Here is a 14,740-nt window from a genome sequence, read left to right as displayed (position 1 = left end):
CAACGATAACAATCCCCTTCTGCACCAAGATAACAATCCCCTTCTGTACCAAGATAACAATCCCCTTCTGTACCAAGATAACAATCCCCTTCTGTACCAAGATAACAATCATCCTTCTGTTCCACGATAACAATCACTCTTCTGTACCAAGATAACAATCACCCTTCGGCACCAAGATAACAATCACCCTTCTGCACCAAGATAACAATTACCCTTCTGTACCAACATAACAATCATCCTTCTACATCATGATCACAATCATCCTTCTACATCATGATAACAATCACCCTTCTGCACCAAGAAAACAATCACCCTTCTGTTCCACGATTGCAATCACCCTTCTGTACCAAGATAACAATCACCCTTCTGCACCAAGATAACAATCCCCCTTCTGCACAAAGATAACAATCCCCCTTCTGCACCAAGATAACAATCCCCCTTCTGCACCAAGATAACAATCCCCCTTCTGGACCAAGATAACAACCATCATACTCCACCAAGATAACAATCCCCCTTCTGCACCAAGATAACAATCCCCCTTCTGCACCAAGATAACAATCCCCCTTCTGCACCAAGATAACAATCCCCCTTCTGCACCAAGATAACAATCCCCCTTCTGCACCAAGATAACAATCCCCCTTCTGTACCAAGATAAAAATCCCCTTCTCCACCAAGATAACAATCATCCTTCTGTTCCACGATAAAAATCACTCTTCTGTACCAAGAAAACAATCCCCCTTCTGCACCAAGATAACAATCCCTCTTCTGTACCAAGATAACAATCCCCCTTCTGTACCAAGATAATAATCACCCTTCTGTACCAAGATAATAATCACCCTTCTGTACCAAGATAACAATCACCCTTCTGAACCAAGATAATAATCACCCTTCTGTACCAAGATAATAATCACCCTTCTGTACCAAGATAATAATCACCCTTCGATATCATGATAACAATCATCCTTCTGTTCCACGATTACAATCTCCCTTCTATATCATGATAACAATCACCCTTCTCTATCATGATAAGAATCATCCTTCGACATGATCACAATCATCCTTCGGTTCCACGATAACAATCACCCTTCTGCACCAAGATAACAATCACCCTTCTGCACCAAGATAATGATCCCCCTTCTGCACCAGATAACAATCACCCTTCGATATCATGATAACAATCATCCTTCTGTTCCACGATAACAATCACCCTTTTATATCATGATAACAATCATGCTTCCACATGATAACAATCATCCTTCTGTTCCACGATAACAATCACCCTTCTGTACCAAGATAACAATCACCCTTCTGCACCAAGATAACAATCATCCTTCTGTTCCACGATAACAATCACCCTTCTATATCATGATAACAATCATCCTGTTCCACGATAACAATGACCCTTCTATATCATGATAACAATCACCCTTCTATATCAGAACAATCACCCTTCTATATCATGATAACAATCATCCTTCTACATGATCACAATCATCCTTCTGTTCCACGATAACAATCACCCTTCTGCACCAAGACAACAATCCCCCTTCTGCACCAAGACAACAATCCCCCTTCTGCACCAAGATAACAATCCCCCTTCTGCACCAAGAAAACAATCCCCCTTCTGCACCAAGATAGCAATACCCCTTCTGCACCAAGATAACAATCATCCTTCTGCACCAAGACAACAATCATCCTTCTGCACAAAGATTACAATCCCCCTTTCTTACCAACATAATCCCCCTTCTGTACCAACATAACAATCACCTTCTGTACCAACATAACAATCCCCTTTCTGTACCAACATTACAATCATCCTTCTGCACCAAGATTACAATCCCCCTTCTGCACAAAGATTACAATCCCCCTTCTGCACAAAGATTACAATCCCCCTTCTGCACAAAGATTACAATCCCCCTTCTGCACAAAGATTACAATCCTCCTTCTGCAGCAACATAACAACAATCATCCTTCTACATCATGATAACAATCATCCTTCTGTTCCATGAGAACAATCACCCTTCTGCACCAAGAAAACAATCACCTTCTGTTCCATGATAACAATCACCCTTCTGTTCCACGATAGCAATCCCCCTTCTGCACCAAGATAACAATCACCCTTCTGCACCAAGATAACAATCCCCCTTCTGCACCAAGATAACAATCCCCCTTCTGTACCAAGATAACAATCACCCTTCTGTACCAAGATAACAATCACCCTTCTGTACCAAGATAACAATCACCCTTCTGAACCAAGATAACAATGCCCCTTCTGTTCCAAGACAACAATCACCCTGATGCACCAAGATAACAATCCCCCTTCTGCAGCAAGACAAGAATCCCCATTCTGCACCAAGATAACAATCCCCCTTCTGTACCAAGATAACAATCTGCCTTCTGTACCAAGATAACAATCCCATTTCTGCACCAAGATAAGAATCCCCATTCTGCACAAAGATAACAATCCCCCTTCTGCACCAAGATAACAATCCCCCTTCTGCACCAAGATAAAAATCCCCCTTCTGCACCAAGATAACAATCCCCCTTCTGCACCAAGATAACAATCATCCTTCTGCACCAAGATAACAATCATCCTTCTGCACCAAGATAACAATCCCCCTTCTGCACAAAGATTACAATCCCCCTACTGTGCCAACATAATCCCCCTTCTGCACCAACATTACAATCACCCTTCTGTACCAACATAACAATCATCCTTCTCCATCATAACAATCACTCTTCTGTACCAAGATAACAATCATACTTCAGTACCAAGATAACAATAATCCTGTTCCATGATAACAATCACCCTTCTGCACAAAGATAACAATCATCCTTCTGTTCCACGATAACAATCACCCTTCTATATCATGATAACAATCACCCTTCTATATCATGATAACAATCACCCTTCCATATCATGATAACAATCATCCTTCTGTTCCATGATAACAATCACCCTTCTGCACCAAGATAACAAACACCCTTCTGTTCCACGATAACACTCACCCTTCTATATGATAACAATCACCCTTCGATATCATGATAACAATCACCCTTCTATATCATAACAATCATCCTTCTACATGATCACAATCATCCTTCTGTTCCACGATAACAAATCACCCTTCTGCACCAAGATAACAATCACCCTTCTGCACAAAGATAATGATCCCCCTTCTGCACCAAGATAACAATCACCCTTCGATATCATGATAACAATCACCCTTCTGTTCCACGATAGCAATCACCCTTCTGTTCCACGATTACAATCACCCTTCTGTACCACGATAACAATCACCCTTCTGTTACACGATAACATTCACCCTTCTTTTCCACGATAACAATCACCCTTCTGTTCCACGATAACAATCATCCTTCTGCACCAAGATAACAATCACCCTTCTGCACCAAGATAACAATCACCCTTCTGCACCAAGATAACATTCCCCTTCTCCACCAAGATAACAATCATCCTTCTGTTCCACGATAAAAATCACTCTTCTGTACCAAGAAAACAATCCCCCTTCTGCACCAAGACAACAATCCCACTTATGTACCAAGATAACAATCCCCCTTCTGCACCAAGACAACAATCCCACTTCTGTACCAAGATAACAATCACCCTTCTGTACCAAGATAACAATCACCCTTCTGTACCAAGATAACAATCACCCTTCTGAACCAAGATAACAATCCCCCTTCTGTACCAAGACAACAATCACCCTGATGCACCAAGACAACAATCACCCTGATGCACCAAGATAACAATCCCCCTTCTGCACCAAGATAACAATCCCCCTTCTGTACCAAGATAACAATCATCCTTCACTACCATGATAACAATCATCCGTCATTACCAAGATAACAATAATCCTTCTGTTCCATGCTAACAATCACCCTTCTGCACCAAGATCACAATCACCCTTCTGCACCAAGATAACAACCACCCTTCTATATCACGATAACAATCATCCTTCTGTTCCATGATAACAATCACCCTTCTGTACCAAGATAACAATCACACTTCTGCACAAAGATAACAATCCCCCTTCTGTACCAAGATAACAGTAATCCTGTTGCACGATAACAATCACTCTTCTGTACCAAGATCACAATCATCCTTCAGTCCCAAGATAACAATTATCCTTCTGTTCCACGATAACAATCACCCTTCTCTATCACGATAACAATCATCCTTCTATTCCACGATAACAATCACTCTTCTGTACCAAGATCACAATCATCCTTCAGTCCCAAGATAACAATTATCCTTCCGCACCAAGATAACAATCACCCTTCTCTATCACGATAACAATCATCCTTCTATTCCACGATAACAATCACCCTTCTACATCATGATAACAATCATCCTTCTACATCATGATAACAATGATCCTTCTGTTCCACGATAACAATCACCCTTCTGCACCAAGAAAACAATCACCCTTCTGTTCCACGATAACAATCACCCTTCTGTTCCACTATTACAATCACCCTTCTGCACCAAGATAACAATCACCCTTCTGCACCAAGATAACAATCCCCTTCTCCACCAAGATCACAATCATCCTTCTGCACCATGATAACAATCACCCTTTTGTACCAAGACAACAATAATCCTTCTGTTGCTAGATACCAATCACCCTTCAGTACCATGATAACAATCCCCCTTCTGTTCCAAGATAGCAAGCACCCTTCTGCACCAAGATAACAATCACCCTTCTGTACCAACATAACAATCATCCTTCCACATCATAATTACAATCACTCTTCTGTACCAAGATAACAATCATCCTTCAGTACCAAGATAACAATAATCCTTCTGTTCCATGCTAACAATCACCCTTCTGCACCAACATAACAATCACCCTTCTGCACCAACATAACAATCACCCTTCTGCACCAACATAACAATCACCCTTCTGCACCAACATAACAATCACCCTTCTGCACCAACATAACAATCACCCTTCTGCACCAACATAACAATCACCCTTCTGCACCAAGATAACAACCACCCTTCTATATCACCATAACAATCATCCTTCTGTTCCACGATAACAATCACCCTTCTGCAGCAAGATAACAATCACCCTTCTGTACCAAGATAACAATCCCCCTTCTGTACCAACATAACAATCATTCTTCTACATAATGATAACAATCATCCTTCTACATCATGATAACAATCACCCTTCTGCACCAAGATAACAATCACCCTCCTGTTCCACGATAGCAATCACCCTTCTGTTCCACGATAGCAATCACCCTTCTGTTCCACAATTACAATCACCCTTCTGTACCAAGATAACAATCACCCTTCTGGACCAAGATAACAATCCCACTTCTGCACCAAGATAACAATCCCCCTTCTGCACCAAGATAACAATCCCCCTTCTGCACCAAGATAACAATCCCCCTTCTGTACCAAGATAACAATCCCCTTCTCCACCAAGATAACAATCATCCTTCTGTTCCACGATAAAAATCACTCTTCTGTACCAAGAAAACAATCCCCCTTCTGCACCAAGATAACAATCCCTCTTCTGCACCAAGATAACAATCCCCCTTCTGTACCAAGATAACAATCCCCCTTCTGTACCAAGATAACAATCCCCCTTCTGTACCAAGATAACAATCCCCCTTCTGTACCAAGATAATAATCACCCTTCTGTACCAAGATAACAATCACCCTTCGATATCATGATAACAATCATCCTTCTGTTCCACGATTACAATCACCCTTCTATATCATAACAATCACCCTTCTCTATCATGATAAGAATCATCCTTCTACATGATCACAATCATCCTTCTGTTCCACGATAATAATCACCCTTCTTCACCAAGATAACAATCACCCTTCTGCACCAAGATAATGATCCCCCTTCTGCACCAAGATAACAATCCCCCTTCTGCACCAAGATAACAATCCCCCTTCTGTACCAAGATAACAATCCCCCTTCTGTACCAAGATAATAATCACCCTTCTGTACCAAGAAAACAATCCCCCTTCTGCACCAAGATAACAATCCCTCTTCTGTACCAAGATAACAATCCCCCTTCTGTACCAAGATAACAATCACCCTTCTGTACCAAGATAATAATCACCCTTCTGTACCAAGATAACAATCACCCTTCAATATCATGATAACAATCATCCTTCTGTTCCACGATTACAATCACCCTTCTATATCATAACAATCACCCTTCTCTATCATGATAAGAATCATCCTTCTACATGATCACAATCATCCTTCTGTTCCACGATAACAATCACCCTTCTGCACCAAGATAACAATCACCCTTCTGCACCAAGATAATGATCCCCCTTCTGCACCAAGATAACAATCACCCTTCGATATCATGATAACAATCATCCTTCTGTTCCACGATAACAATCACCCTTTTATATCATGATAACAATCATGCTTCCACATGATAACAATCATCCTTCTGTTCCACGATAACAATCACCCTTCTGTACCAAGATAACAATCACCCTTCTGCACCAAGATAACAATCATCCTTCTGTTCCACGATAACAATCACCCTTCTATATCATGATAACAATCATCCTGTTCCACGATAACAATCACCCTTCTATATCATGATAACAATCACCCTTCTATATCAGAACAATCACCCTTCTATATCATGATAACAATCATCCTTCTACATGATCACAATCATCCTTCTGTTCCACGATAACAATCACCCTTCTGCACCAAGATAACAATCCCCCTTCTGCACCAAGATAACAATCCCCCTTCTGCACCAAGATAACAATCACCCTGATGCACCAATATAACAATCACCCTGATGCACCAATATAACAATCCCCCTTCTGCACCAAGATAACATTCCCCCTTCTGCACCAAGACAACAATCCCCCTTCTGCACCAAGACAACAATCCCCCTTCTGCACCAAGATAACAATCCCCCTTCTGCACCAAGATACCAATCCCCCTTCTGCACCAACATTACAATACCCCTTCTGCACCAAGATAACAATCATCCTTCTGCACCAAGATAACAATCATCCTTCTGCACCAAGACAACAATCATCCTTCTGCACAAAGATAACAATACCCCTTCTGCACCAAGATAACAATCCCCCTTCTGCACAAAGATTACAATCCCCCTTTCTTACCAACATAATCCCCCTTCTGTACCAACATAACAATCACCTTCTGTACCAACATAACAATCCCCTTTCTGTACCAACATTACAATCATCCTTCTGCACCAAGATAACAATCCCCCTTCTGCACCAAGATTACAATCCCCCTTCTGCACAAAGATTACAATCCCCCTTCTGCACAAAGATTACAATCCCCCTTCTGCACAAAGATTACAATCCCCCTTCTGCACAAAGATTACAATCTCCCTTCTGTAGCAACATAACAATCCCCCTTCTGTACCAACATAACAATCCCCCTTCTGTATGAAGATAACAATCACCCTTCTGCACCAAGATAACAATCCCCCTTCTGTACCAAGATAACAATCACCCTTCTGCACCAAGATAACAATCACCCTTCTGTACCAAGATAACAATCACCCTTCTGCACCAAGATAACAATCCCCCTTCTGTACCAAGATAACAATCACCCTTCTGCACCAACATAACAATCACCCTTCTGTACCAAGATAACAATCACCCTTCTATACCAAGATAACAATCACACTTATATATCTTGAGAACAATCACTAATCTTCACCAAGATAACAATTCATCATATAAGAATGGTTGTGCGTGCTTTGTGACGGAGCAGCATTGTGCCAAATCAATTGATGTCTTTTCCAACAAGCTGATAAAATTACTCCAAAGGTGTCAGTCAGTGACGGTATGTGATGTAGTTTAGAGGTAACATGATGCAACAAGAGAGTTCATGGAACACCTTCCCCTCCAGTGTTGAAGTATATAATTTTACTTAAATCAAATAAAGATCGTTACGGTCGTATCAAAATTTTAATTCCGGAAGATTACTGCCATTGATGCAGCGTCTTCTTCAACACGTTACAGGAGGTCTTCGTGCTTGTTGTTTGCATCCTTCCCGACGTCCTTATAACAGTAAGATTCCTGTTTGAGTGATGTCCTGTTTTGTTGGACTACCTGATAGGCAGATAGAGTTTAAAACAGTTTTTTTTTTTTTAAATCCCATTCCTCTCTGCTTGTGCAATCAGGACAAAATCAGAGCCAACGTACTCTTGAACTACAGGTTTGTGTTCCCATTAGTTATACCTCCACTCTCCATGAAGATCAAACAAGGTACAGGCTTAGAGTTCCTGAGATGAACTGTTTGGTAGTAATATTTCATTGATAACACACACCACATACAGAGTGAAACATCTCATCAGCCCTGTCTGTTCCGAAGGGACAATGGAGGGTACTTAATGTGTCAGTGGGTAGGTGTGCACACACAGCTCTACTTTATTGTATGTCATTCATTTCCAGAGCTACCGTAGTGTACATGCCCCGGTAAAGCTCCTCATTGCTAAATACTCAGTCTTGTTTGTATGTTGGACTATGGCCTGGACATAGTTTTCCATTTGTTGTACTTATATTGGTCCCAGCCTGTTAACGTCTCAATTGGATGGACAAGTAAGCTAACAACACTCCGCTAGGCCAAACGAGTGAAAATGAGTACCTATGCTAATTATTTTTCTTCCATATTGATTATACCTCACTGTTGTTTCTGAGTGAAAAAAATGGTTTCAAAAGAAAGACCACTCACGGGCTGCGGCTAAGTGGGATGAGTTTATGTATGAGGTCTTGCTGCACAAAACGTTCTGCGTATGAATGGTTGTTGTTTTGCACGATATCCAAGATGGCATAGCAGGCAGCACTACTGGTGTCATCAGTGGGCAACACCTTGAGTTCCTTTCCTGGCAACATGTGGATTAGTGTTGGCACCAGATGTTGCACTGGTGGGTGAGGTTAGGGGGAAGCACAAAGGGTGGGAAGATAAACCACACACGTCAGAATACGATGGATAGTCCAAAAACAGATCGAGCCGGCAAATTCATGCAAATCAACCAAGATGCAGTCGTCATACTTGTCCTAAGATTCCCCTGCAAAACAAGTCTGAAAGACCCAGGCCAACCACCGCGCGACTAAACCGTCTGTCTCGGAAAATTTACCTTTCGTGGCATATGAAAAAAAGCACTATGAGCTATGGATGGCAAGACCATGACAAGCCTTGAGGGCATCTGACCTCTGATGAAATTAACCATTTTGCAAAATATCCTTGCATCAACAGGAGGGGCATCTATTATTAAATGCATGAGACCTGGGGAGAAGGAGGTTCTGCTTCACGCACCGTGTTCTACACGTGGTCGTCATTTACTACGCTCGGTGCACACACTACAGAAGGAAGGTTTCTCTGCTGATACAAGAAGTTTGCAGACTTTATGAGAACAAGAAATGAAGCAAAATAATGACATGTATTTAAATTAAATACATTACTTTTTATATATATATATATATATATATATATATATATATATATATATATATATATATATATATATATATATATATATATCTTTTCGGAAGGATGTCAACAATGACTTTTGCAAACTGTCCAAAGATCCGAATGAAAACTCAGTTTGAAACACTTCTGCAAATAGAATGTGGAATTCTTGCACCGAATACACGTTCACGGAAGGAAACACGACAAAGGGCAAAAAGTGTTTTTCAGAATTACAATTTTCCTTCAAATCCAAACACAATGCACATACTGTCCTCACAATTCACAGGTATGATGTCATTCGACTGTGCACCTGAAATGGCCATGCTCACGCCTCTTGCCTTCGAGCTAGTGCCCCATGCCCCCCTTTTAAGGGAGCACTGCTCTGACCTTCAACCTTATACCCCATTATTTTAAAGCTAGCCACCTCACCTTCAACCTCGCACCACTCTCTCCCCCCCTAACCTTCAAGTGAGTGACCACCTGACCTTAAAGCTCGCAAACTCTTCCTGGACCAGAAAGACAGCACCCCTTGACCTTCAAGCTAATGACCCACTGACCTTCAAGCTGGAAACCCACATGACCTTCAAGCTAGTGATCCCTTGACATTCAAGCTAGCAGCCCCCTGAGCTTCAACCTTGTAACCCCAGACTTTCAGGTTAACAACCTCCTGACCCTGAACCCCAGTGACACCTCTTGACCTTCAAGCTGGAACAACTCATTCTCCCCCTTACCTTCAAACTAGCACCACCCCCTGCCCCTTCCACTTGACCTTGTGGCAAGCAAACTCCCCCCTGGACCATTAAGATGGCACGTCTATGACCTTTAAGCTCATGACCGTTGCTCCCACCCCCCCCCCAGCCATTCAAACTCACATTGCCCTGACCTCCTTGCACCTCCTTACTTTCAAGCCAGTCACCTCACCTTCTAGCTCGCAACCACTTGACCTTCAAGATAGTGACCCCTGCCCTCTCTTTGAGCTAGCATTTCTCTGACCTTCAACCTTGCACCACCTCACCTTCAGGTTAGCCACCTCTTGACCTTCAACCTAGTCACCACACCTGACCTTCAACGTAGTTACTGCACCTGACCTTCAACGTTGTGCCATTTGCTTCCAAAGCTACAAGTTAGCACCACATGCCTCCCATACCTACAAGCCAGCATAACCCCTGAGCTTGGTCAAAAGATTAAATGGATCGTTATGGAGATAAAGATCAGCATTTTGGATTCAATACAACAATGAGCAACTACAGACAGATTATCTCAAGTTAATAGCTCACTTCAGCCTTGGAAAACAGCAAATGTTTCAGAGTTTTCAAAATTTGAATCAGTTTCACTTCCCCCACCAGTATAGAAATTGTAATACCAGATGAAAAACCGAGTCCCAAGCCGAAACCAGCTTGAGCAATTTTCGATGCTAATCTAAAAATACTAAAAAATACTAAATGTTTACGGAGCACAGAACCGTTCTTTGATCCAGTTGATCACAGGAAGGACATTTCTAGCCTAACTGTTCTGGTATCCTTGACCTTCAATACGATCTATAGCCTTTCCACGAGCCTCGGCCACAATGTAAAGAAGGTGATGTTCCATTCAAGTTGTCGGCAGTGATTGTTATCTCCACATTTTTTGGAAAAAAAAAAAGAAGAAAAAAATGGGGGAATATTGTTATCGGCTCAGTCTGTCTATCAGTCCGTCCGTCATAATCTCTCTTCCAAAACAGTTGAGCAGAAAGTCACCAAACTTGGGAGTCATGATCACCAAATGGCACAAAGGTGTAACAGCGTACTATTTTACCCCGCCCAAAAGATCAAAGACCGAAAATGCAATTACGGGCACATTTTAAACTTTTTTTTTTTTAAATGAAACTTTGTAAATGCAATCAACATTGGGGGGGACGCATGAAATACATCACGATTTTTTTGATTTGACCTCCAGCCCCTGGGGTCGGGGACAGGGGTCAAAACGGGAGAAAAAAAAATCAACTCTAAATTTGATATTGCGTCATTCCTGGTGAAACTTTTTGGCATCTTTCAACTTTGCTTTTGGTGAAAAGCGTGGGGATTTGCGGTGATCGACTTCGCTTGAGTTAAACCTTCTGAGGTGTGAAACCTCACATCCTTCGACAAGCATATTTCCCATCTTGTAACCGGAGCAACGTTATCATAAGTCAATCAAACGTCGAATATTTCCCTTAAACGAGACGATCCGCGTTGTGAGCCAAAACATCTGATCGGTTACATGCAAACCACACAACTTACACATGGCGGGATGGTTCTGGCGATTCCGTGCCAAGTTCCTTGTGAAAAAGGAGAGTGCCTTGAACGACTTGATATCAGTGGTTTCATGCACGGCATCTTTCAGCTTAAATGCTCCATCGTTCATGAGAGCCACGTTTCCCAAGTTGCGTGCAGCCTGATATACAAAGGAGCAGCAGGAGGTAAGAAGAAAGAAAAGCAAACAAACACGTGAGCACATGCACTGTGTACGGAGCTGTCCCCAAAATAAGTGATGAAAAGGGACTACGCATGAAGAAAAGACAATGTGAAGTTCTTGTGGTCCTGGAATTGTTCAAACAACCTCATAGAAGAAGGTCCATCTACTTGAGCCTTGCTGCGTCATTAGATGCTTAGCAAGGTGAGATTACAGGAGAAGCTTTGGTTCCCGACAAACGGGCTGTTCGGGTTCGAGTTAAAAATCATCGAGGATGAAAGTACGTTGAGCGAGCTGTTTAGAAAAAAAAAAAAAAAAATTTAGGAACTGATCATGGTCAGAACAGGAAGACACAAGGTGTGGATAAAACAGTTTAGTGTTACAGTTCGTGGGGGCTGGCAGGATGGCCGATAGGTACACACACTCGACTCTAAGCGACATAGCCAGGGTTTGAATCCAGACTCAGCTATAAACTGTCATCCCGGTGTTTCACGGGCAGGGCGATTCATCATTGTGTGTGCCGCCTCTCAGATTGGTGTTAAGCTGGGCGTTCCGTCTGCAGCCACAGTGTCCTTTGTGAAGAGTAGACGAGCTATCACCGGCACCATGAACAAATTAGAAATTCCTGTCCCAACTACTAAATTGAACGTTAGGGCCTGGCCAACCAGTTCATGAAAGACCTGGGTCAAATCCTCCTCCGGCCAACCCCACAAAAACGTGCAAATAATTGTGTCTGTTAAAGATGGAAGCGGCGTTTGGTAAGGATGGTGGATCCGTTTAAAAGGTGATTGGACAGGTACAGAGGGAATACAAGGGTGCATCTTGTTGGGGCCATAACCGGCAAGTACGAGCATGTTATTGTTCTGGTTATTCGTGTTTGCCTTCCGGATGGTAACACTAGACTCAGTTTATCCGTCTTGCCTCGATTATTAAAGTTCGAAAAAGTTGCTTGTTATCAATCAATTGCTCTTTTCAAACAATACATTCCATTGCCATCGATGCATATTGCATAAACAGCCGTATGACTACATTTTAGTTCGCATTTTAAACCTCGTTTGTAGGCACGACTGCTTGTGTTTGTGTGGGAAGGGGAAACTCCCTGATGGAATTTATCTTTAATTTTATTATTATGACAACTGTATATACGTACTTGACAGTTCAGGGAGATAGAGATGTGAAGAAATCTGAGCAGAGGTGCCCAAGTGACCATCGTGCAATGACTTTATCGAGGTGGTTTGTACATTTATTGTGAAAAGTTTGGGAACACACGGGTTCGAGCTCCACAACACTTTCTGACTGAACTATTGCACCTTTGTAGCATCTCAGAGATACCGAGTACGATACCCTGAGGAAAGAATGCACCTTGGAGTTTCCTGTGGTGAGGTTCTGTAAAGCTCCTGCCGTAGCCTCCACAACCACGTTGTCACTGCTCTTAGACAGAAGGTCCATGTACGTCTTAGCCATATCCGGGTGCCACAGCCACTCCATCCCGTTGGGGTCCGATTCAGCCGGAGAAAACGGAGCAAAGGCATCGTAGTTATACTGTGGCAGGAGCAATCAGTCAGACTTTAGTGTAACTACTGCGACTGCGACCAGGACTACATCATAACACTTGGTTAGAATTTTATGCAGGTAATCAATCAATGACCCACCGGTCGATTAGTCTTGCTAGCCTTGCTGCTGAAGCATCCAGGTGTCATATACTCATCTTGCTCCATGTCACGTGTGGGGTATGGCGGGGGCTCAGCTAGTTCGCTGGCATATCGTGATGGGACCTCCTTGCTGAGCTGATAAGATAAGTTCCGCAATGTGCACACACAGTTCTCCAGCGTCCCCGCACGGCGGTCCTGCCTGCTTCCGCTCTGTACAGATCACAACCCTGTGTGTCACTCAAGATGCACAGAATGACTTGACCAGGAATATTGCATCAATAATGTTGGCAGATGTTTCAGATATGCAAAGCTGCCATGACACTTCACTGTGGATGCAAGAGGACAAAAATTAAAAAAAAAAATCCAAACGAACCTGAGCATCGGATTAAAAGGTAGACCCAACATGACTCATTCACCTTTAGCGTGTGCTTTGTGTCATTCACGGCATTCTTCGTGTACTTGGCCAGAGTAGGTACGAGCTCAGGCTCATCTCGCATCATCTTACGAGCATTTTGGCCTTTAGAGCTCAAGTTCCTGAAAGTAAACAACAAAAATAAATGAACTCGGTCAATAGATCAAGGTCATAAAAGTTCATCATTATCAGAATTAGTGTTGAAACTGTATAAAACTAGGACACTCGGTAGAGCGCATACCTCTGCCACGTAATGCCTGATCCACGAGAACATATCGGGCCGAATACATTTTTGAAATATCATGCTATACAGTACTATATCGTTTTTGGGCCCTATCTCTCAATCATGACGAATCACTTAAAAATTAAATAATTCTCGTATCCAGATTCGGATTCAGGTCTTCACCAAAATTGAATCAATTCGTCAATGCCACACACCCAACCTGCCAATCAAGTTTCGTCCGAATCCGTCCACAACTTTTTGAGATATTGTGCTATATATTAGTTTAGCACTATCTCTCAATGGTGAAGAATCACTTAAACAATTATGGTCAGATCCGGATCTGGATCTTCACCAAAATGTAATCAATTTGTTCTTGTCACACACTCAATATATCCACAAAATTTCATCCGGATCCATCTCCAACTTTTGAAACATCCTGCACACAGACAAACAAACAAACAAACAAACAAACAAAGAAGAAGGCATCGTGCACAGCACGATACTTGCAAAATCCATAAAATAAGTATGACCTCAAAAATAA

General features: G+C 42.2%; 1 protein-coding gene across 2 annotated transcripts in view; it reads right to left on the bottom strand.

The window, feature by feature from the left end:
* Window positions 1-14,740, bottom strand: part of LOC147025929 (plakophilin-2-like) — a 75,204-nt gene that overhangs the window by 27,644 nt on the left and 32,820 nt on the right. For both annotated transcript variants that reach the window (XM_085880840.1, XM_085880839.1), the window contains exons 7-11: window positions 13,981-14,098; window positions 13,565-13,774; window positions 13,275-13,454; window positions 11,741-11,894; window positions 8,745-8,934 (exon numbers count right to left, since the gene is read on the bottom strand). In XM_085880840.1, coding sequence (XP_085736966.1) covers window positions 8,745-8,934; window positions 11,741-11,894; window positions 13,275-13,454; window positions 13,565-13,774; window positions 13,981-14,098 — 852 coding nt within the window. The remainder of the gene's footprint in view (window positions 1-8,744; window positions 8,935-11,740; window positions 11,895-13,274; window positions 13,455-13,564; window positions 13,775-13,980; window positions 14,099-14,740) is intronic.

This window comes from Eptatretus burgeri, chromosome 5 (genome assembly GCF_056783735.1).
Source record: "Eptatretus burgeri isolate ZD-2024b chromosome 5, Ebu_testis_v1, whole genome shotgun sequence".
In the NCBI taxonomy this organism is placed as follows: Eukaryota; Metazoa; Chordata; class Myxini; order Myxiniformes; family Myxinidae; genus Eptatretus; species Eptatretus burgeri.
Note: the sequence above shows the minus strand (reverse complement) of the source record. Positions and strands in the feature narration are given on the sequence as shown.